General features: G+C 40.9%; 1 protein-coding gene across 2 annotated transcripts in view; it reads left to right on the plus strand.

The window, feature by feature from the left end:
- The window catches only part of galnt2 (UDP-N-acetyl-alpha-D-galactosamine:polypeptide N-acetylgalactosaminyltransferase 2), a 61,698-nt gene that overhangs the window by 24,633 nt on the left and 16,027 nt on the right, over positions 1-21,038 (plus strand). For both annotated transcript variants that reach the window (XM_023272968.3, XM_023272969.3), the window contains exons 2-10: positions 9,062-9,149; positions 13,183-13,336; positions 15,642-15,740; positions 15,832-15,899; positions 16,061-16,126; positions 16,259-16,380; positions 17,859-17,946; positions 20,036-20,123; positions 20,213-20,316. In XM_023272968.3, the coding sequence (XP_023128736.1) occupies positions 9,062-9,149; positions 13,183-13,336; positions 15,642-15,740; positions 15,832-15,899; positions 16,061-16,126; positions 16,259-16,380; positions 17,859-17,946; positions 20,036-20,123; positions 20,213-20,316 (877 nt within the window). The remainder of the gene's footprint in view (positions 1-9,061; positions 9,150-13,182; positions 13,337-15,641; positions 15,741-15,831; positions 15,900-16,060; positions 16,127-16,258; positions 16,381-17,858; positions 17,947-20,035; positions 20,124-20,212; positions 20,317-21,038) is intronic.

Raw genomic sequence — 21,038 nt, forward strand, 5'->3', positions numbered from 1 at the left:
AAGTTTTCTTTCCTGCTGCTCTAATGTTCTATGTAACAAGAAGCAGTTTGGAAAATAGGACTTCTGTGGATTTTAAATCCTTAACCCAGCTTCAGCTTTTAAAGTTGCTTCTGTTACTCTTGGGTAACCTGTTTGTGCTTCTGAATGAGTTTCTGCGGATGCCAGCATGGCTGGAGACTCCCTGTTTTTCTACCAATAACCCAAACGTGCTATGACCACCTTGAGAAGTTCTGTGTACTAAATTCCCCCTGGAAAGTCAGTGTCGTAAACATTTATGGGAGGGAATTGCGTCCACATGACTTGATGGCGATACATAAGCGAGTTCATTCCCAGGTCAAGTCTGGGGTAGTTAACAGCAGTGTCACACCACATTATAATAAAATGAAAAAAAAAACTTTTCTTCCTCATTATGCTCCATCATAGACTGTGGTTGTGGCTGGATATAAATAAATTATTCGTTCTTATTAATGTTTTCTTCTCTGCCATAACTGCAGCTGACTCTTGCAGATTCTTTTTTGCTACAGATGTAGTTTGGTTGTAGTTTAAATTCACATTTCCATTATTTCACACAGTCAAGGCAGGTTAGCAGTAGATTTTAGTAGGTTTGGCTGATTGAGAGGAGGAGGTGTGATGCACAGGGTGATGTGAGGTACTTGTTAAAGAGATTAGTTTTCAAAGTGCAGTGATGGGAGACGGTTGGTGACTGTGAGGGGACAGTCACTCTTCAGATGTTCTTGATGTTTATCGGACTCGACAAGCAGGTTAAACTGGACTTCCATTCGTTTATAGTGATGGTAAAGAACAAAGACATATCTCACATGCACCTGGGGAAAAACCGGTTAGATTCCCTGCCGGACAGCCAGAGCTGCATGATATTTGTCTGATATTGCTTTGAGCTCCTGTGTGGATGTTTCTATTTCCACTCCTCAGGGAGGTCAAAGGTCAGGTTCAGCCGCTGAGCTTCATTCCTGGAGCAGATCTGGATTCAGTGTCTTGCTTAAGGACACCTCAGCAGGACAGATGCTGGCTGTCACAGGGACTTGAACCTCAGTTGTCCAGTTGAAGGACGTTTTCTCTAATCGGGAACAGCACTCGGTGCTGTACGCCAGCCTGTGGGTAAAAGCCTGCAACAGATGGCATATAACAATATCCCTCTCTGGGTTTGGATGGTATTAAGACATTGAACACATTAAATATGTCTCTAAAACTGCCATAGTTATCCAATCTGATGTTTGTTAAAGTCATCTCTCAAGCGAAAACATTTGCTGATCATCTACACTATCTTTTTTGCTGGAATCCTGAATATTTTATGGCTCTCTGGCATTTTTCTCTATTGTCTCTGTAACATTTTACCGACCGTGCAGTTATTCGATTAAATGAGAAAACAGCTAGCAGGTTAATCAATATTGCTGGAACTATAAAACCAGTGATGAAAAACAACAAAAAGTAATTTCAGATTGAATTTCAGTAATAACATCTTTGAGCGTCATATTGTTTCATCACCGTGTGCTGTTTTCCATCAGTACGTTTCATTGCTTCCCCTCCCTGCTGCTCTTCACAGCTGATGTCCTGCACTATGCTGCTGTTTTTTTTGGAGCGATTTTGTGATGAATTAAGCCTACAGAGCAAATCATATCGTTGGCACAACTTGTTGTATCACAGGCGGTGAAATGAAATGCAGTTTTGGCCTGAGTTTGAATGTGTTGCAGGAGAGTTTCTGTCAATGGCCGGTATAAAGATGCTCTCTTTATGCGTCGTTCACATGGATTAAGGAATAATGTGTGCTGTTGATGTGTGTATGCACACGTCATCCTAGGAATAACTGTTATGTGTGTGTGTTGGTGGTGAACTCTTGGCTCCTATCTGAGTTAATCTATCAGTGGATGTGATCAGATTACCGTGGATTATACCGACTATTAGAGACCATACCACAAGTACACACTCACACTCGTAGACACTCATTCAAGTGCACAAAGTGTTTGTGTATCTAGACTAACACACCGGGGCATGTGAACTCGCAAAGCCCCACATACTCAGATATGAAGTGACACTTGTGAACACACGCGTGCATGCTTGGTCTGATCTGTCGGGGCTTAAAGTCCATCCCATTATCAGAAAAGCAGGTGGGAGACCTCTGTTGTGCCCTGAGATCCTTTAGCTGGCAAAGAAAAAATATTTATTGAAGGTTTATTATGAGCTGCTTGTTTACAGCAGAAGTGAGTAAACCCCTGTGTAATATGTAACTGAATCTCCAAACCTTACTGTAGTTGCATTGCTTCCAAGTTGTTAAGTGGGACATTCGCTCTTATATATATTAACAGTTTAGATTTAATATATTGAAAATATAGACCCCACAGTAGGAACTAAATGTGACAGAAGTAATTACTGTGAGTGATTTTTTTCAATACTCAGTCCTCCTCGGTATGGTACATACCAGCACAGCAGAAATTTCTTTAGAGACGTTCTGGCATTTTTCAAAACATTTTTTTTTTAGTTGCTCTTTGCTGCCAGTGTTGTGTTGCTCTAACTTTCTCTTTAAAATATCCCAGAGGTGTTCTATTGGACGCAAGTCAGGACACAGACTTGGCCAGGTCATAGTTTTCCCTTTTTTGTTCTTTAGAAACTTTAATGTGATTTTGGCAGTGTGCTTTGGATTGTTGATGCTGGAATATTTCGCCTCTGCCAAGGTTCTGCAGACTGGGAATCATCTTGTCGGTCAGTATTTTGGGTATATCCACAGGCATTCATTGTGCCGTCGTCCATAAATGTCATCTCGATCTCCCCAGTAGTTTTTGCACTCAGGCAGGTGGATATTATCATACACCCACCTCTGTGCTTCACTGTGAGGGCTATGCATTCACTGTGGTACCGAAAATATTTATCTTGGTTTATCTGACCAAAGAATGTGCTCCCAATATTCGTCAGGATTCATTTCATGTTCTTTGGTAAAGGTTGTCTTTTTGACTGAGCTGACACAGAACCTTCGATTTCCACTCATAACCCTCGTGTCAAGTATGAAAAATTTGTCCATTTTCGGAGCTGGATTATGCATGTAGCACACTGTCTGGTGTCTTTTCAGGAGTACAACCACTGTGACTAATTAATGGCTCGTTCTATACTCCCTGATTACCATGGCAACTGTCCATTGGTTTTTAGGTGATCACTGATTTTCCATCTTCAAAGTCTCACAGTCAAATTTTTTCAGTTTCTCCAGCTATTCCTTTTCATGGGGAGACATGATGATAATATTTTCAATATTATCTTCATAGCACACTACTTTTCATTTTATAAATAATGCAGTTATGGAGAGCTGATGCAGTTTTGAACTGATTTACGTTGAATTTATATTACCTGGGGCTGTTCTCTATTCTGCTGTATACTGAGAGGAAAATCAATCTAAAATCTGAATTTCTTGTTTAAATGTACATAAATGACCAGTGTGTTCTAAACACATTCCACTGAACTGACTGACAGCATGTGGTTTTTCTGTTTTTATTTATACGCAGCACTCTCAGATCCCTCCACACATAATGGAAGCTAGAAAGGGCTGTTTTTTGATAATGAAATCGGCCCTGACAGTCTCAGTGTGTGTTCATTGTTCGTGGACTTCAGCTGCTTTGACGTACAGCGTGTACTTGTCACATTGTGAAAACGCTGCACATATCCTGCCAGGTACCATTTGCTCCTGTCACCCTGTGTTAAAGCATGACACAAAAAGCCCCCAAATTGTCCTTCTTTTCTTAACCAGTGTAAATTCTTCATTGCTCTGCGTGCAGTAAGATGCTTATTGCTGCCCTACATAAACCAACAACAAGGCACAGAGATAAACACACACCGCAGGGACACAGACACCCACGGGAGTTGTGAGGTGGCTCAAACTAGAAAAACAAACCGACCACCACAGGAGAAAAATCCTAAAAAGGTAGATTAAAGAAGAGGAAGACAACCGAACAAAAAGGAGCTAAGCCTCATGGACACTTAAAACTACCTCTTACATCTATATTTATAAAGAAATGAATTTAACATCATGTTCTCTCCGTAGAGCATTTATGAGATGTACTTCATCTGTTCTCTCACTGACTACAGAGCTGGACACAGACTGGCTTTTCCCCACGACTCAGATGTGTTCCTTTGTGTGTGTGTGTGTGTGTGTGTAGGTGTGTGTGTGTTCGAAATTCACTGTGTCTTTTTGTCTCTCTGTGTCATGACCATCTGTCAGATGGCAGACTAAGCAAAAAGCTGCCCAAGTGACACAATGGAAGATGGGAAGATGAAGTGAGAGACAAAAAAGCTGTGAAAGACAGAATGAAGTGAGAGACAGGAAGGTGGAGGGAGAGATGAAAAGAAGGAGAGAGATGCAGGCAGGAGAGACCACACGAAAAATGGAAATATATTTTGTGCTTGGCATGAATTCGATGACTAGATCGAAACATCTCTAGCACCTGTGCACTAAATGTGAAGCTATAGCCATTACATTGAACTAGGAATGGGAATGCTTCTGTCAGAAGACAACAAAGTCCCCTTCAAACAACTCTAAAGAAAGCTCACAATTAATAACACGTTATATCTCTCTTATGCACCACAAAAGTCTGACAAATCTCTCAAACCGAACAGAAATTTTAGTCGACATTCCAAATTTTGGGGTACTGCACTATACAGAAATTTTAAAAAAACAAACATTTTTTTTGCGGAATAGTTTGAATAATCTACTGTTATAGACGTTCATTGTTTTGTTAAATAACAGAAAATAACTAGTAAAATTAAAGAAAAGGGTTATTAATTTCCATGTTAACTGTAAAGAACATGCCAAAACTGTAAATGGAGTCTACTTCAAAAATCTCTGTATTTCGAATATGTAATTGATTCTTCATGTTTGACAATAACACTACACTGTTTTGCTGTATTTAAATCAGGTGAAAATACTACTATTTCACAGATGTCTGCCATTATTGTCACAGTTTTTAATGTTTTTGAACATTATAGTATTTTACCGGTTTTTGACCTTTTTTTCTGGCCCCACATTTTCACAGATTTCTTATTTATTCATTTTTTTACAGTGTATATGGAATGATGCAAACAGTATCTAAAACATTTGATGAAACCTGTCATCTTAAGTTAAAATATGACACTCTGAAACCTCATTCTGCTCTAATTAAGGGTTAGAAGAACGGTGACCCGGTCAGAAAGTGGAATAAGGTGTTATTTTTAGCTAGAAAAACTGCATTTTTAAGGGATTCACAGCTACTCAACACTAATACAATAATATTTAAGTACCTGGTAGTATGTGACACACTGAGTTGTGTGTTGTTTATGTGGCTATATCTTATGTGTACATTGATTTAATCAGTCTTGTTTGTGCTGAAGGGAAACAGATACGAGCTGGGACAACTTTCACCGAGAGGTTCTCAAAGCCGTTTGTATGATGTGAGTTTTAAAAATAGCTTTTCAGCATCTGCTCCCCACTTACCCTTTTAAATCGTGTTTCAATCAGCATTAGGTCATATTTATAGCAACCATTTGTTGATAAATCATGCGTTCTGCTCCTTAAAGCACCGCGTTGTTCTCATCAACTCCTAATGTTTTGTGTCTTGGTGCGATCTGTGATGGACTTCAGTTGCACATAAATCACAGAGGAGTTCAGGGGAAAGCATGCAGCACTAATGCACCTGGAGTGTTGTCTTTTTTCTCTCATTACTTTTCTCTGGTTCGCTCTTTTTTCCCGCCCTGTTTTTCCATTATTTTCTCAACTATCTTGCCCGATAGAAAATCAAATGATGAATTTCTGCAGTTAAAAACAGGTACATTGCTGCATCCATGAAATACACATCTTCCATTTACAAGCACAGCTGGGAAAACGACTTGCTGATCGTTTCCCGACACTCGCTCTTCATGGGAATCTTGAGGGTAAACATTCACACAAAGACATAGGGGCAGATTTCAAGAGAAAGTGGTGCGTCGCTTCGTCTCGACGGTCTCTCAAGACTCTCAGCGATAAACTGGCGGATATTCTTCAGGCTGTCAGCGGTATCCTTACATTTTTTGCTTGTCAAGAAATGCTCAGCCTGATATGTAGCACTTAAATTGTCGTCCATTATGTGAATTGAGAAAATTGAAACAGCTGCTGAAACTATCAGCTCCGTCAGAAGCCTTTCGGTAGACTTAATTACACGGAATGGAAATGATGGAAGTAAATTTAGCTTATTCCTATAGCTTTACTATAAGTTCAGACTTTAATGCTTGAATCAAACCAGGCGCTGCTCACATGCAGCTTTTTCATGTCGACATTTTGACTTGTCAAACACACCTTAGGTTAATATTAATATCGGTGCTGCAGATGTAAAGTAAATAATGAATTCAGTGATGACTGATTTCTATTCAGCTGTTCATGTTTCAGGGTCTTTGTATTGTGAGTGCTGTCTACATTGTCATGACCTCCTGGGATCCTGAATAGAATAGAATTAATGCTGTCAGTAGCACCTGCGCTTTTCCCGCTGTGACAAGTCAAACTGTGAAGAAAGTCTTTCGTGCACGCTCACACCATTTCCTATTTAGCCTTGGTGTGACTTAAAATATCAAAAAGCTCCGTGGGGTGTAGGAAACTTTTGTTTTGTGAAATTAATAGCGAGAACGAGTATTTAACAAAACTTTGGCACAAATTAAAAGCCAGATGATTAAAGTATGGATTTTTTTGGCTGCACGCCTCGTCCATACCCTGCCGTGTGACGACGCATTAGTTCAGATCATCTGCCCATCAAGTGTCTTCGTGCACTTGTCCAGGTCCGATTTTCACATTTGTTGTTGCACATAAGCACAGATGGTTTTGTCTTCTCTCGTGAGATGCAAAGGCTCTACAGCAGCGTTTCAGCGTGCCTCTGTAGTGGCACTGAGCTGTGGACTGTTAGGCAGCCAGGCGAATAAAGAGGCAGATGACCTGTTTTTGTGTTGATAAGACAGAGGAAGGAACACCTTAGCTGACATCAGTGTTGGTCTGCTTTTGCTTAGAAGTCCTGAGGCTATTTTACTTTTAAGCTGTCTTCACATGGAGATTCAGGCATGCAAAGGATGGCACAAGTTCCTCATGACAGGTGTAATCTCAATCTGACAGTCGCTTCCTAATCACTGATAAAATGGAAGATATCCTGTAATTAGCTCAAAATGCAGAGACGTGAAACTTTCTGGTGTGAGGAGTCGACAGTATAATGTTAGCGAGAGAAAGGGAGACTTTTCCTGACGAAGCAAAAGTCCAAAGCCAATTTGCAACTTTATTTTACCTGAAAATGTTCCGTTTTTTTTTTTTAAACCTGTCAAACTGTATTCTTGCAAGAAGAATCCTGGCAGCTTTAGTTGCCATCCTACACTGAGCATTCTAACATCTCACTGTGTACTCGCTCATCTGTCCTGAGCACTTACAGAAATTGATTTTATGTAGGATTTTTATTTTTTATAGCAGTTGTGGGTATCGGACAGGCTAATCTTATTCCAGTCACTGAGAAATGAGTGTAGTTTAAGAACAGATTGAGACTCTGTCCACAGCAGATGAAGTGACAATCTGGCACAGAGTGAAATGATGAGAAACAGTCACACAAAACAACAGCAGTTATTTGGCTACTAGAAATGCATGAAAAGCATTTAACAAAATGACCTAAGAAACAGTGTGAAAATCCTTTTTTATTTTTACCCATTTCGCAGGTTATTTGTGATATCACACAGTCAACGGTTGTCCTAAAGCGACAAAGAAAACGGATCAATAAATAATTTTGGGGAGGCTGAAGGTGAAACCAAACTACAGAGCAAATAAGAGTGATGCACAATACCGTAGCTTTCTAGAGTCAAGGGCAGCGGAGTGGACCGGGAATGAATGGTGCTAATTGCTGTGCCTCCCAGTGCATCGATCCGATGGGTTTTAATGGTAACGTACAGCATATAGAGACAAGGATAAATGGCTCGGTCATCTGTCCACTTGTGTAAATGGTGAGGGCATGAAAATGACTGTGATGCACAGAAGATGACCTCAGTAGGGATAGAATAAATGGATCAATGAGATAATGAATGGACAGCAGAAAATGCAAGCAACAAATGCATGAGTCAATGAAATAATGGATAATGACTTAACCTGGACCTCTGAATCACACCCACACTGATTCAAATGGTACATGGAGTGAAACAAAATTACTTTTTAGTCTGAATATTAGGCTGTGGATGACTAAAGGAGTGGATAAGTGGAGCGATTATAGTATAGCATGTGACATGTGAATTAACTGATTTATTTATAAGTGCTCAGGGTATTTTCTGGGTCAGAATGGGCATTTGGAGAGGGGGGTGACTACACAAGAGGGAAACAATTACCGGTCTTCATGCAGACATAATGGTGTGTTTTTTCTCCATTTTCTAGTTTTCTCTGACCATTTCATAAACATTTATTTACTACTTGAATACATGAAGCCCTAATTCACAAAACCGGTTTAAAAAACACTATTCTCCATTCTTGTCATTTTGCCGGTGCTGATTTTTCTTTAGCGCTGGTTTTAACCTCATTGACGGCACCTAAAAGTCCTCTATGCATTAAAAACCTGGAGTGCCTTGCTATAAGACAGTGTTGAATATTTAAAGTCTTGGGATACTTTAATCATGCTCTCTGGACCTTCTTTTGTCTAAATGGACTCACTATGACTGGGCTCAATCTCATATATAAATAACTTTTGTAAAGCTCTGAATTTGATCCCATCAGTCAAACATTTTACAAAATTACATGCTGAAATATCAGTTTTCTGAATAAACTGTGCTTTTACAATCCTATTCATAAGATAGTGTAAGTATAATGCTTTGTGAGGTCAGACTTTGTCTTTCCTCAGAGATTTCTCCTGATAATTGGCATCATATTGGTAAAATATGTCATTTAAATTAGTTCTCTATATCCTCTCCTTTGAAGAATAGTAATGCGATGTCTGTCTGCTGCTCCTCTCTCTACAATCAGTTGATTTTTGTTTGCTGTGTTTCTGGTTCAGCTGTGTGTATCTGGGCTAATGTGATATGTCTAACTGTCTCGTCTTGTTGGTTTCAGGATGATTGGGGCTCCAGCGACTCGTCCAGTCGGAGCAAAGCACACAACTCTGATGACAAGACTCACAGCCTGGAGACTCTGCCGCCAGGTAGGAACCTTCACCACCAGTCATACCCCACAAACTCTCTCTCTGAATCTAATCACTTGACCAGGTAACAACAAGGAGGAGTGAGCCACTGATTCAGCACACAGATGTAGTAAGTTCGTTGACTCATGGTGAAGAGAGAGACAAAAAAAAGTATTTATTCTACACATTGTTGAAAACTGGTACCTACATTAGCCACACTGTGTCTTGACTACCAGCGGTTTGGTACCAGACTTGGATCTGATATTTGGGTAGCAGTTATTATTGCCTCTGTCCTAAAGCACGCTGATTTTTTTTTCATACTCTTCAGCTCAAACATGACGTAACATGAGGCACTTTATCAGCTGGTGCAGCTCCATCTGCAACGGTTCATATATGCAGCAATAATCCTAGAGGCTTATTAACCTGTAAAATCAATGGAGTTCCCCTTTTAATGCTGGGAATGGAAGCAGAGCGAGATGGTTTGTGTTCAAGGCGTAAGAGCAGCAACAGGATCTCCCTCTGGATCTGGACAGAGTTCAGCATCTCATTGTGTGCAGTTGTGATTGAACTAAAGGAAAAAGCACAACAAATGCATCCCAGCTGTAGAGCATGTGCTTTGCAGACACTGCACACCACATTCAGTGTATCCAGAAAGTATTCCACATCGTGTTCCCACAACCAAGACCATTTCCCATTCAAAATGTGGGAACACAATGGTATAGTTTGACATTTATTACCAGCAAAGCACCAGCATCCTTAACCTTACCATGTTCGAATAACCACAGAGAGAGAAAACAATGCAACACAGACAGCTGTGTTAAAAAGGCTGGGGCCAACAGTTTATCTAAAATAATTCAGAGGACCATTTTAATCTTCCCGCAAACCCAGCTATGTGTCTCCACCCAGACTGTGAGAAACATTGTTTGAGTGTCCAACAGTGTAGAGGAGAGGAGCAGGAGGAAAATCTGAGCAGCGATTTCTCATTCAGCTCTCATCGTCAGCCGACTCAAAGCAGCAGCAGCCGCCGCCCCTCCTTCACAAGCCTGTGACCTGCGAACGCTGAACACACACTCTCTTATCTGATCCAGCACTGGAAATGGAATCCAATTTGAATGTTGAAGTGGGGGCATTTCAACTTCAGGGTGCCTTACACTAAACACCGACAGCGTATCACAACATCACCTACGGCACGAACACTCATAGGAAGAGGAGGGAGAAGCACAGGGAAAGTGAGAGAAATGAGGAGATGGAGACTTAAAGAGTAAATGAAAAAAAGGCCATGAAAGAATGTGCAGATGAAGGAGGAAATAGTGAAATGGCATCATTCGGGTTCCTCAGAAGCGTGTGATGTATTTTTCTTGCTCTGGGTGATGCTTAAAACTACTCTTAGAGAAGAAAAAAGATGGAACTTAATTAAAAAACAATGTCACACGTCTTCACTGTAAAACATTTAAAGTGGAAATGTACTGAGCAAACCTCGTTACAGTGAATATTTAATAAATTGTTAGGACTGGATTGGTGCTGTTTTAAAATGTTTTATCATGTTTATTCAGACAAGGTTGGCTGGGCGTGTTGTTTGCTGTGAAATCTCACACATATTTCTGCTTTGAGTTGAAGACAAACTCGGTCTTAATTCATTGCTGGCTTTTCCAGATACTAAGAAATCCTGATGAGACCAATTTTGAGCTTTTTGGCCATTGAATTAGATTATATGTTTGGGGGACACCAAACACTTCACATCATCAGAAGCACGCCATCCCCACCATGAAGCATGGTGGTGGCAGCATCATGTGGAGATGCTTCTCAGAGAATTTATGACTGGACTTGAAACGGAGTAATTTACCCCGCTCATGATCACCTTGCAACCTGACAGTTTCGGCAGCTTTCAAAGACAAATGGAGCAAAATTGCAGCGTCCAGATGTGCAACTCAGATTGAGATCTATCCACACAGGCTCTGTGTAAAAATTGCAGTCATGCCTATTTAACTTATGGTGAGCTTGTGCCACCTCACAGAACATGTATTTGGCAATAACTAAAGAACCGTATGCTAATTATGACATTTTACACAAATGTCCAATTGGATAAAATGATGAATCGATGACTTTTGATATTCAAAGGGTCATTCTGGGCAGGCATGGATGTAAATTTGGCTGATTGGTGGAGGCATATAACCATGAGGCAAAAATCACAGTTAATTTCATACAGAATTTCACAGAATCCTTCATGACTTTGACTCAGCAAGGCTACTGTGATTTTAAATTTCAGAAAAAGAGATGAATGGATGCTCCGTACCCTCAGTTAATCTTTCGGGATGTGAAGAGAAAAAAAAATCAGGCTGCATATATAACTGAAATGCATCTGTTAAAGTTTATTCAGAGTGAATCAAACTAGACGTGTGAGCTCATTCAGCGTTTGTGTCCTCTGGGCTGGTGGGCAGGAGGTTCATGGTTCAGTACAGATGGAGCCAACGATACTGAGTACGATTCCTCCTCGTCAGCCTCCATCACTTTGAAGCACGTCGTTGCAACAAACAACCGCAACCAGTCGGCAGCAGCGGGTTCAAACAGCTCAGTGATCTAGAGTCCGAGGGAGAGTGAAAAGTGTTCAAACAGCTGTAATGGCATGCAGCAGACCGCACCATTCACCAGTACAGAGTGAGAGGGACAAAGGCAGGAAACCACCAGCTGAGACTAGATGGATGTACCTGCTGAAGGGGCCTCGCACTATTGGAAAAATGTCAGATGAAAGAGTAATGCCAGTGAGAAAGCGGAGACTTAATCTGGTACGAAGAAGGCGGAGGGTTGAAAGAGAAGAGACTCATCAAGACTTTTAAAGGCTCACAAACGTTAATTTCAACACATTAATTGCTCGCTGCCACTAAACATAGATATCAGCAAGGACATCACACACTCTGACACATACAGCAGCGTCTCGGAGGCACTATGTAGTCGCAAGCAGATCATTGCGAGCTGCAGCTAATTAACATGCCAGACACATTCGCATGCTGTCAGGGCAGACACATGGCTCTCTCTCCTCATCGTCAGGCTCCGTTTCTCTGTCCGTCCGTCTGTCTGTTCCTGCCTGTCATGCACACGCTCATCTATGCTGAGAGATACTGTAATCTCACACTGCCATATGCTTAACACAAGTCATTAGCATAGCAGCTGCACCCAGCTAATTAGTTGCATTATTATTCGTGTGTGTCTGTGTCTCAGTAGTCGGTGATAAACTGTGAAATTAAACATGACAACTTTCTCTGTTTAGTGCGCAGAGATGTCAGTAATCTGGTCAAACAGACATGACGAGCACACGGTGTGTGTGCGGCGTAGATAATGTGTGTTTTTTCTAAAAAAATATTGATCCAGTTTATTTATGCTGATCTGTGTTCCAAACTTAGATGTTAAGCCGCAGCAAATTAGTAAATTTATGGGGTTTTTTTTCTTACTCACTGCGCTGCATAATAAATGTTCTTTCATGTTTTTTTAGCTTTGCCAAAGTAGTCTCGCTCTGTCTCCTGAATTCTGTTCAGCATATTTTTGCATACAAGCGGCATAAATTTCATGTCAGCTTTCCTCAGTGCCATGTTGCTGCCTTGTCAAGCAGTAGCTTGAAGCAGCGAGGTTTTCTTCCTGTCAGTCGTGAAGGATTCTTGCATCAGCCAGGCTGCTGCCTACATTTCATATTCAACAGATGTATAATCCCATTCATTCCTGAGACACATTCAGCCTTTGTGAGAGTTTAAACATCGTCTTTGGTGGCTGCTTTTATGTTTGGATCTGCTGTGTTTATTTAACATTAGTCACATTAATGAAGTATTTCTTATTAAAACCTGGAGTTACATTTTGTTTTTTACTTGTTTATTTGAATGTTTAAAACTAAAAAAAAACATAGAGAAATTACTTCTTTAGTCCTGTTTGATTTTATCCTGTCAGGCACAGTAGTTGTTGCAGTTCAAGTTACATTTTTCATATTGAAAAAATGTCCTTGTATCTTATGTGGATGTTTATTTGTACCTAATATGTGTGTACATGCTTCTTTTTTTTTATTTCTTAGGTAAGGTGCGTTGGCAGGATTTTGACCAGGATCTGTATGTAGGAGCCACGGTGGTCCGACCAGGTCAGGACCCGTATGCCAGGAACAAGTTCAACCAGGTGGAGAGCGACAAACTCCGTATGGACAGAGCGGTTCCTGACACAAGACACGATCAGTACGTACTGTTATCTCCGAACGTCTTTAAAACCCACGCGACTGCTGATACGGGAACTCTCTCGACTTCTACTGTTGCATGTGTGATTGAACGGATTGTGTGTCTATATGCTGTCCTATGCCGTCTGTCGATTTGACTAATTGGTACCAGACTGGATAAGATCTCCTGGGAACTCCCTCTATTGTGGTCTATCAGATGAAACCAGGAAGTAGCAGCAGAGCCGACGCGCAGCGCACTGTCTGCCTCAGTCATAAAACAAACCCCCGGTAATGGCTGCTGATTGTTCTGCTTGTTAAATGGATGAGGAGACACAAAGAGCTCATGACATAATGGCAGTGGGGTTTATAATTAGGAGAACATTGTGTTTTAGTATGCTATCCGATGTCTGTGAGATTGTCTTTTTGGCCTATTTCAGTCCTTTTACTTGAATTTAAGTTGGAGTGTGTAGGTGTGGAGCTCTGTGAAGCTGGCAGCGATCTGGTGTTTTACTGAGCAACGAAGTCTCGTCACATGTCACAGCTCCTGCTCTCTCCCATTCTCCTTGTCACTCTTCACTGTTCTCTTCAATAAAGCAGTAACACATTGACGTAAACTACATTCTGGGAAAATGTGTCAACATCAAGGCCTACAACTGAACAACAGCAGCTTGGAAGATGGTTTGAATATTGTGAACATTTACTACTACCTCTTATTTGTATGGCACCAAAATGTGTCCTTACTTCTTCATTTTCTGTCTATACAGTAGCAGTGATGGCGACATTTTTGACCAAATCATGTCTAATTTTGAGTCTTGTCTCATATATATTGGGATTATTTTGAGTCAAGGACTTCTCCAAACACAAAGAAACTGAATTTGATGTGTCCTCTGGGTGTGTTTGACCAGTTTGAAGTGAATCTTGTTGAGATTAGTAACCTGTTGAACCAAAGGGATGCTTTAAAACAAACTGAACATGCTTTCAGAATATTTTCATACCCTCAGTGTGAACGCATCTTCACTAGTGCGGTTTTGTTTCCTGACTGCGAGATGGGGAATTTGTGGAATTGTTTAACATCTGGGAATTTTTTTACGATGTATTCGGTGATTATTTCCATTTATCAGCTCTTCTCAAGAATAGTTAATCCTGTTTAGGACAGTTTAATGTGCTTTGTACCTCCTTTTCTTGCTGTTGTCACACTGCAAATAGTGTCCTTGCTTCAGCAGGAACTTTAACAGAAGGTTTAGTGGTAAAAAACCTGAGACACAAAGAAATAAAACTGCAGCCATCACTGTCATTTTACAACCATATGCCACCACCATAGTCAGTGGTTTTTTTCCTGTAGCATCTGTCTAGATCCACACTGGGTGATTCAAAGACTATTTTTATACATACAGGCATCTGGCCTCGCTGACATATTGACCTAACTTTGACAGTTGGAGCCATTAGCCTACTAAAAGAGCAGGGATGTGCTTCCTATTGATTGGACAGTGATGTGTCATTTATGAAGCATGCAGCAGCTCTGATTCTGAAGGTTTTCCAGACAAAGAAAAAAAACAGCCTGGTTGGTTTTATTTTTTCCAGAGCCGGGCTCATAGCACTTTCAACACAGGATCAGAGCCACTCGTAGACTCGCCTAAAGCTAAAAAATACAACAGCTTTTTTTGTCAGTAGAAGACGTTGATTTCAAGATTGATGCAGCTACCGGTATATTTGAGTTTGAGAGCCAATGCCGCCCCGGCAGACGTGCTGCACGGACAAAGACACAACTACACATATATATATTCGTGTGTTTTACCACAGGCTTCGACACACGTGCTGTAGTTCTAGGGTCAGAGAGTATAGACGGGTTTCTTACGCCCCTTCAGGCCTTTTTCATCTTGTCACTCTCCTCTCATGTGACTGTTTATCACTCATGTTCCTCACTTTTAATTTGGGGCAGGATCTGTCTTTTTGGACACACACACATGCGCATGACCTCATGGGATTTTTGCCCTGCAGTCTGCAAAACCCACTGCCAACCCCTGCTTCAGCAGAGCATTACTCTGCGAGTGTGTGTCTGTGTGTGTCCCTGCATCCCCCTCATGTCTGTGTGTGCGTGTTTGTGTGAACCTCGGTGTTAGTGTGTGCTCAATCCTATTTATTGTGTTCATGGATTCCAAATCTGTTTAGGGAGCAGTTCCAGCTCGCAGCTTGGCTGGCACATTCAACAACGTGCATATGTGTGTAGGAGTGTTTGTGCACATGTGTGAGCATTTATACTTTGTCATTTTGTGTTTTTTTTCTCTCTTTTCTTACCTAATTTGTTTGTTTTTTTTGTCTTTGTGTAGCTGTAGACATAAACAGTGGAAGTCAGACCTGCCGGCCTCCAGCGTCGTCATCACCTTCCACAACGAAGCTCGCTCAGCTCTGCTCAGAACTGTGGTCAGGTAGGTGAAATACATGTTGTCTGTTGCACCGGTTTTATTCTGATTTGTCCACTTTCATACACGTTTTGTTCTCATTTTTCAATTTGTTTAGTGTCTTGAAGAAAAGTCCTCCTCACTTGGTCAAAGAGATCATTCTGGTTGATGACTACAGTGATAACCGTGAGTGATTCATGCAAACACAACACACCCAGTGAAACCTGTCAACATCAGTGAGAAAATCCTAATAAACTGCTTTGTGTGTGTGTGTGTGTGTGTGTGTGTGTGTGTGTGTGTGTGTGCGTGTGTGTGTGTGTGCGTGTGTGTGTGTGTGCGTGTTCCAGCTGAGGATGGAGCGCTGCTGGGGAAGATTGAGAAAGTACGCGTGTTGAGAAACGACCGCAGAGAAGGTATGTAGAAGAGCCAAGTTTTACCATTAAAACATCACAGCGCTGTTTCATGAGGTGTCAGAGGAAGCTGTTCAGCTTCCTAGCAGGACTGTTGTTTGTAATTAAGTTTCTTTTTGTTGTAACTTCTCTCAGGACTGATGCGTTCGAGGGTTCGAGGTGCAGATGCCGCCACAGCGCCGGTCCTCACCTTCCTGGACTCCCACTGTGAATGTAATGACCACTGGCTGGAGCCGCTACTGGAGAGAGTGGCTGAGGTACACCCAGATACACAGACACTTTTTCATAGCTGAATACTGGGATATTATCCTGTTTATGCACACACCCTCTTCTGAACGGTGAAAAGACAGAAATTAGAGACTAGTGTGGAACTATCAGAGTAAACAGACACACTCTGTAGAGCAGCTCACCAGGTAATGAAGTCACTCTGGTTTGGTCGCCTTCCTCCTCGAAAGATGACTGATATCTAACATCTATCAGGCTTCTTTTAAGTGTGACAATGAAAACAGTACATGCTATACATGACATGTTGTGTTTGATATGAAACGATCACTTTATCACATTAAACTGCATTGTAATTGTGCTCTTAAATAGATGGACACATATTTCGACCTAGAGACAAAAAACAAATTCTGGCAACCTACGAAAGTTTAAAAGCCACGAAACAAGATAAATGGTTCAAAGGTGATGTTTTCTAAGAGTGTGTCTCAGTGTCTGACGCGTGTTGCATTTAGCACCAATAGCTCGATAATAGTAATAACTGGCTCAGCTACAGAGCATCATCCTTGGAGCTGGTAGTCAGCATCTTGTTAACATTCATGTAACAAAGCAAGAAGCCCATGACATCGCTTCAGTGTTTGGATCTTTTGGCAGCTGTGGACATTTTTGTTGAGCTGATGTGATCAAATCTGCAGTTCTGGTTGAGTGACTAGATGATGTTTATCTTTTGGGACCATCGCAGTCAGAATTTATCCCCACATTGTTTATTAAAGTAAAGCTGAGCTCCGTTCCAGATCAGCTGATATTCAGAGTGAGGCCGTTTGATAAAGACTTGAAACGGAGCTCCTTGATTGACTGTAATCTTAATCCGAACTGGGACACTTCGTGTAATATTTATCTTCTTCAAATATTTATCTGATATGCTTGAAAATAGTCAGATTCTGCATTTAATCCTCCTGAACGTGGCACTTTGTCGTTCCCAAGTCAATAAATGCCTGCAGCCAAATCTGAAACATTTTTCTATCAGAGTAATTGACTTTGTATTTCTTTGCTTTAGTTGCTCTTCTAAATAATAAAAGAGGAAAATGCAGTCTTTTTGTAAGAAATGTTGTGTGCCAGAATAAATAAACACACTCCAAACCTGGAAGCTTGGTTCTGTTTTTGCCATTCAGACAATCCTTTCTTGCAATGACTGTGTTTAACGTGATGCAAAAGGGATACGGCTGCTTTACTTTTAGTTCTCCGTCTTAAATTCGGAAATAAACTAAATATAGAACAAATATATATCAACTAAACACATGAATCATCGATGTTGATGGGAATATTTACTTCTACTCTAAATTTCCACAAACAGGGTGAAGCACTCAGTCGTCTGCAACTCTGCATCGTTTGGTTGTTTTATTCAACTTGTAGTAAATATTTATTGATGAGCCAGAGTTTCTTGTGTTGCAATTCTGTGTTTATTCATTGCTGGAATTGTTTAATTTCTTGCTTTTCCTTTCTCCTTCTTCCTCAGGATAAGACCAGAGTAGTTTCTCCGATCATTGATGTCATCAACATGGACAACTTTCAGTACGTGGGAGCCTCGGCCGACCTGAAAGGAGGTGAAGTGCACAAACAAACATGCACACACACACACACACACACACACACACACACACACACACACACACACACACACACACACACACACACACACACACACACACACACACACACACACACACACACATATACACACACACACACTTGTGTCCTGTGTAGTTCAGTCAGCAGAGCTTGGCAACAAGTCTGTTCATTACATTTGTAGAGGATTGGCTTCCTAATTCTTTCAGTTAGAATGAATGTCTGCTGTCATCTTACTAGCAGCAATAATACCTGTTGTTTTGACATCCATTGATTTACTTTATAAACTGTTTTTGCTGTTATCGTTTCTCACAAACAAGAGCCGCACTTCTGCCAGCTGTCCAACGTGTTTAGTTTAGCGGCTTACATAAACTCTGTTTCCCAAACTATGTTAAAGCAGTCTGGGTTTTTAATATTTGTCGTGCATTTATGCTGAAAAATTGACTAAATTAAGCAATTCACATAGAGATAGGTGACAAATTAAAGGAGAAACCAACATAGAGTGTCTTAGTAAGGTGTTGGGACATCACGTCTTGCCAGAAGAGCTTCAGTGCTCCTAGGCATTGATTCTCCAAACATCTGGAACTCTACTGGAGGGATGAAACATTATTCTGTCAAAAGATATTCCTTAATTTGGTGTTTTGATGATGGTGATGCAGAGTGCTGCTCAGTCTGTCAGTCCAAAATCTCCCATTGGAGTTCAGTTGAGTAGATATCTGGTGACTATGAAGATCGTAGAAAATGATTTACATCATTCTCATACTCATTAAACCACTAAGCAACTCCTTGTGCTCAACTGATGGGGTCATCGTCATCCTAGAAGAGTCCATTAGGAAAGAAATGTTTCATCATCATATAAAGTTGATCACTCAGAACAACTCGTATTGATTTGCAGTGACTCTTCTCTCTAATGAGACAAGTGGATCCAAACCATGCCAGTAAAACACCCCCCAGATCTCCTCACTGTAGCACTTCAGCATTCAGACCTGTGTTGTTTTCTTGTCACGTACTGACTCTTCCAATTGTTAAAAATATGGTGAATGATGATTCATCTGACTATATAACTTGCTTCCACGTCTCTGTAGACCAATGCTGATGATTTCTGCACCACTCAACTCTCAAATGTGCTTTCATCTTTGTAATGAGAAGTTTAGACACTGTAGCCTACTATAATAACTCTCTCCATGTAATTGTTGACTGACTTTTTTCGCTGACAGTCTGATTATGTCCTGCATAGACATTCTCAGTCCCCTGAGGACGAGTTGTTCTTCTGTTTTTCTTTGCATATTACATTAATAAACGAGCACCACGCTCATCAAATGTGTGCCGTCGACCACAATTTCAAACCCCATTAGCTGTTGTATATCCCATAGATCTGAAGGCAGGTGTCACTTTAGTCACTGTTCCTATTACTACCAGTTGAACAGTCCTTGTGACTGAAACTCCTGTGATCCACATCCCAACAATGAACCTTATTTCAAAGCCACTTAATTGCTTTATTGTGCCGTGCAGTGCACCTGTGTCAAAGCAACAGCATGCGTGGGGGTTATTTTTTCAGGTTTTTTCTTTAATTTGTCACCTGCCTGTATGTCATTGTGCAAAGTAAATTGTTCATGTAGTGTGATGTGAATTGCATTGCACACTGGAACCAGGAAACTGTTCACAGCAACAACAACAAAAAAAACATGTTTAGCCTGTTTGGTCTTTGAACTAACATTTTACTGCCTAAAATCTGCTGTAATTTGATTTATTTTTTTTTGTCCTATTAATAATGAGTCAAATGACTACATGTAATTTAAACTTTAATGTTTCAAATCTGAGTTGGTGCGCAGCCACGTAGTCTATTGTTAGTTGAAGGGCTCTCTCTGCTGACACTCAAACACTTCCGGACGTGTGAAATCAGGCAGCTGCTGATGTAGCCAGTCAACTAATATGAACCTGCCAAGTCTAATTATACAACCAGACTGCTACTTCATCCCAGCTAATGGTTATAATTGTGCTGTTCCTTTGTGCGTGCGTGCTTGTGTGCGTGCGTGCATGTGTGTGTGTGTGTGTTTTTGTTGGTAGGCTTTGACTGGAATTTGGTGTTTAAATGGGACTACATGACTCTGGAGCAGAGACGAGCCAGACAAGGAAACCCCATCGCACCAATAAAGTAAGAAGCCCAGACTGTCACCTGAATGCTCAAACACACCTGAAACACTGCTAACCAACCAATACCCTCTATTCCCTCTGCCTCTGCAGGACTCCGATGATAGCAGGAGGCCTATTTGTCATGGATAAGGAATACTTTGAGCAGCTGGGGAAGTATGACATGATGATGGATGTATGGGGAGGAGAGAACCTGGGTGAGTGCTGCACCTTCAGGAGAACCACAGTAGACATAATGATGATGATGGTGGTGGTGGTGGTGGTGGTTAATGGATGTCGGGAGAGTAGAAATTCTTGATGAGTGAAAGTAACAAAAATCAGATAAGAAAGAAGTATTTAAAGTGAAAAGTCGACTAAAGTAGCAAATTGAGAAAATAAAAAACTACTTTCAGCGTTTATCATCAGTGCACTCTGCTGTCTGGTCCTCTGTCAGCCTCTGGCTTTGACAGATTTTTTCAGATGGTTTGAAGGATTAGTTTGATATTTGGACAATAAGTCACTTTCAGTTTCTCTTTCAGATCTGTTTGCTAAGTATGTTTAGCTCATACAATGACTGAAAACAGCAGTGCACAGTTAGTGTGACTCTGTCCACAAGCAGCAAGATGCACCAAAAAGCCCTCTGAGTCTGGATAGTACCAGAAAAGAACACGTTCTTCCTCATTTGGAAATCAAGTGTTTACAGTCATTCAGTCTTAAGTACCAGATTTGGATTCATTTGTACACATGAAAAGTGACTGAAAAGGTGCGTAAATAATAAATGAGGACAGGTGTAAGGGAAGGATTTTCCTGAACTGTTCAGTCATGAGCAGAGTGGTTTTAGTCTGTTGGAACCTTATGTTTGTGCATGGAGTTATGTGTTGGACTGCTTCTTGGTCAAGCAATGAAAGTGGATTTTCTTCCTTTTGGACTGAGGCAGACT

Source organism: Amphiprion ocellaris, chromosome 1 (assembly GCF_022539595.1).
Source record: "Amphiprion ocellaris isolate individual 3 ecotype Okinawa chromosome 1, ASM2253959v1, whole genome shotgun sequence".
Lineage (NCBI taxonomy): Eukaryota > Metazoa > Chordata > Actinopteri > Pomacentridae > Amphiprion > Amphiprion ocellaris.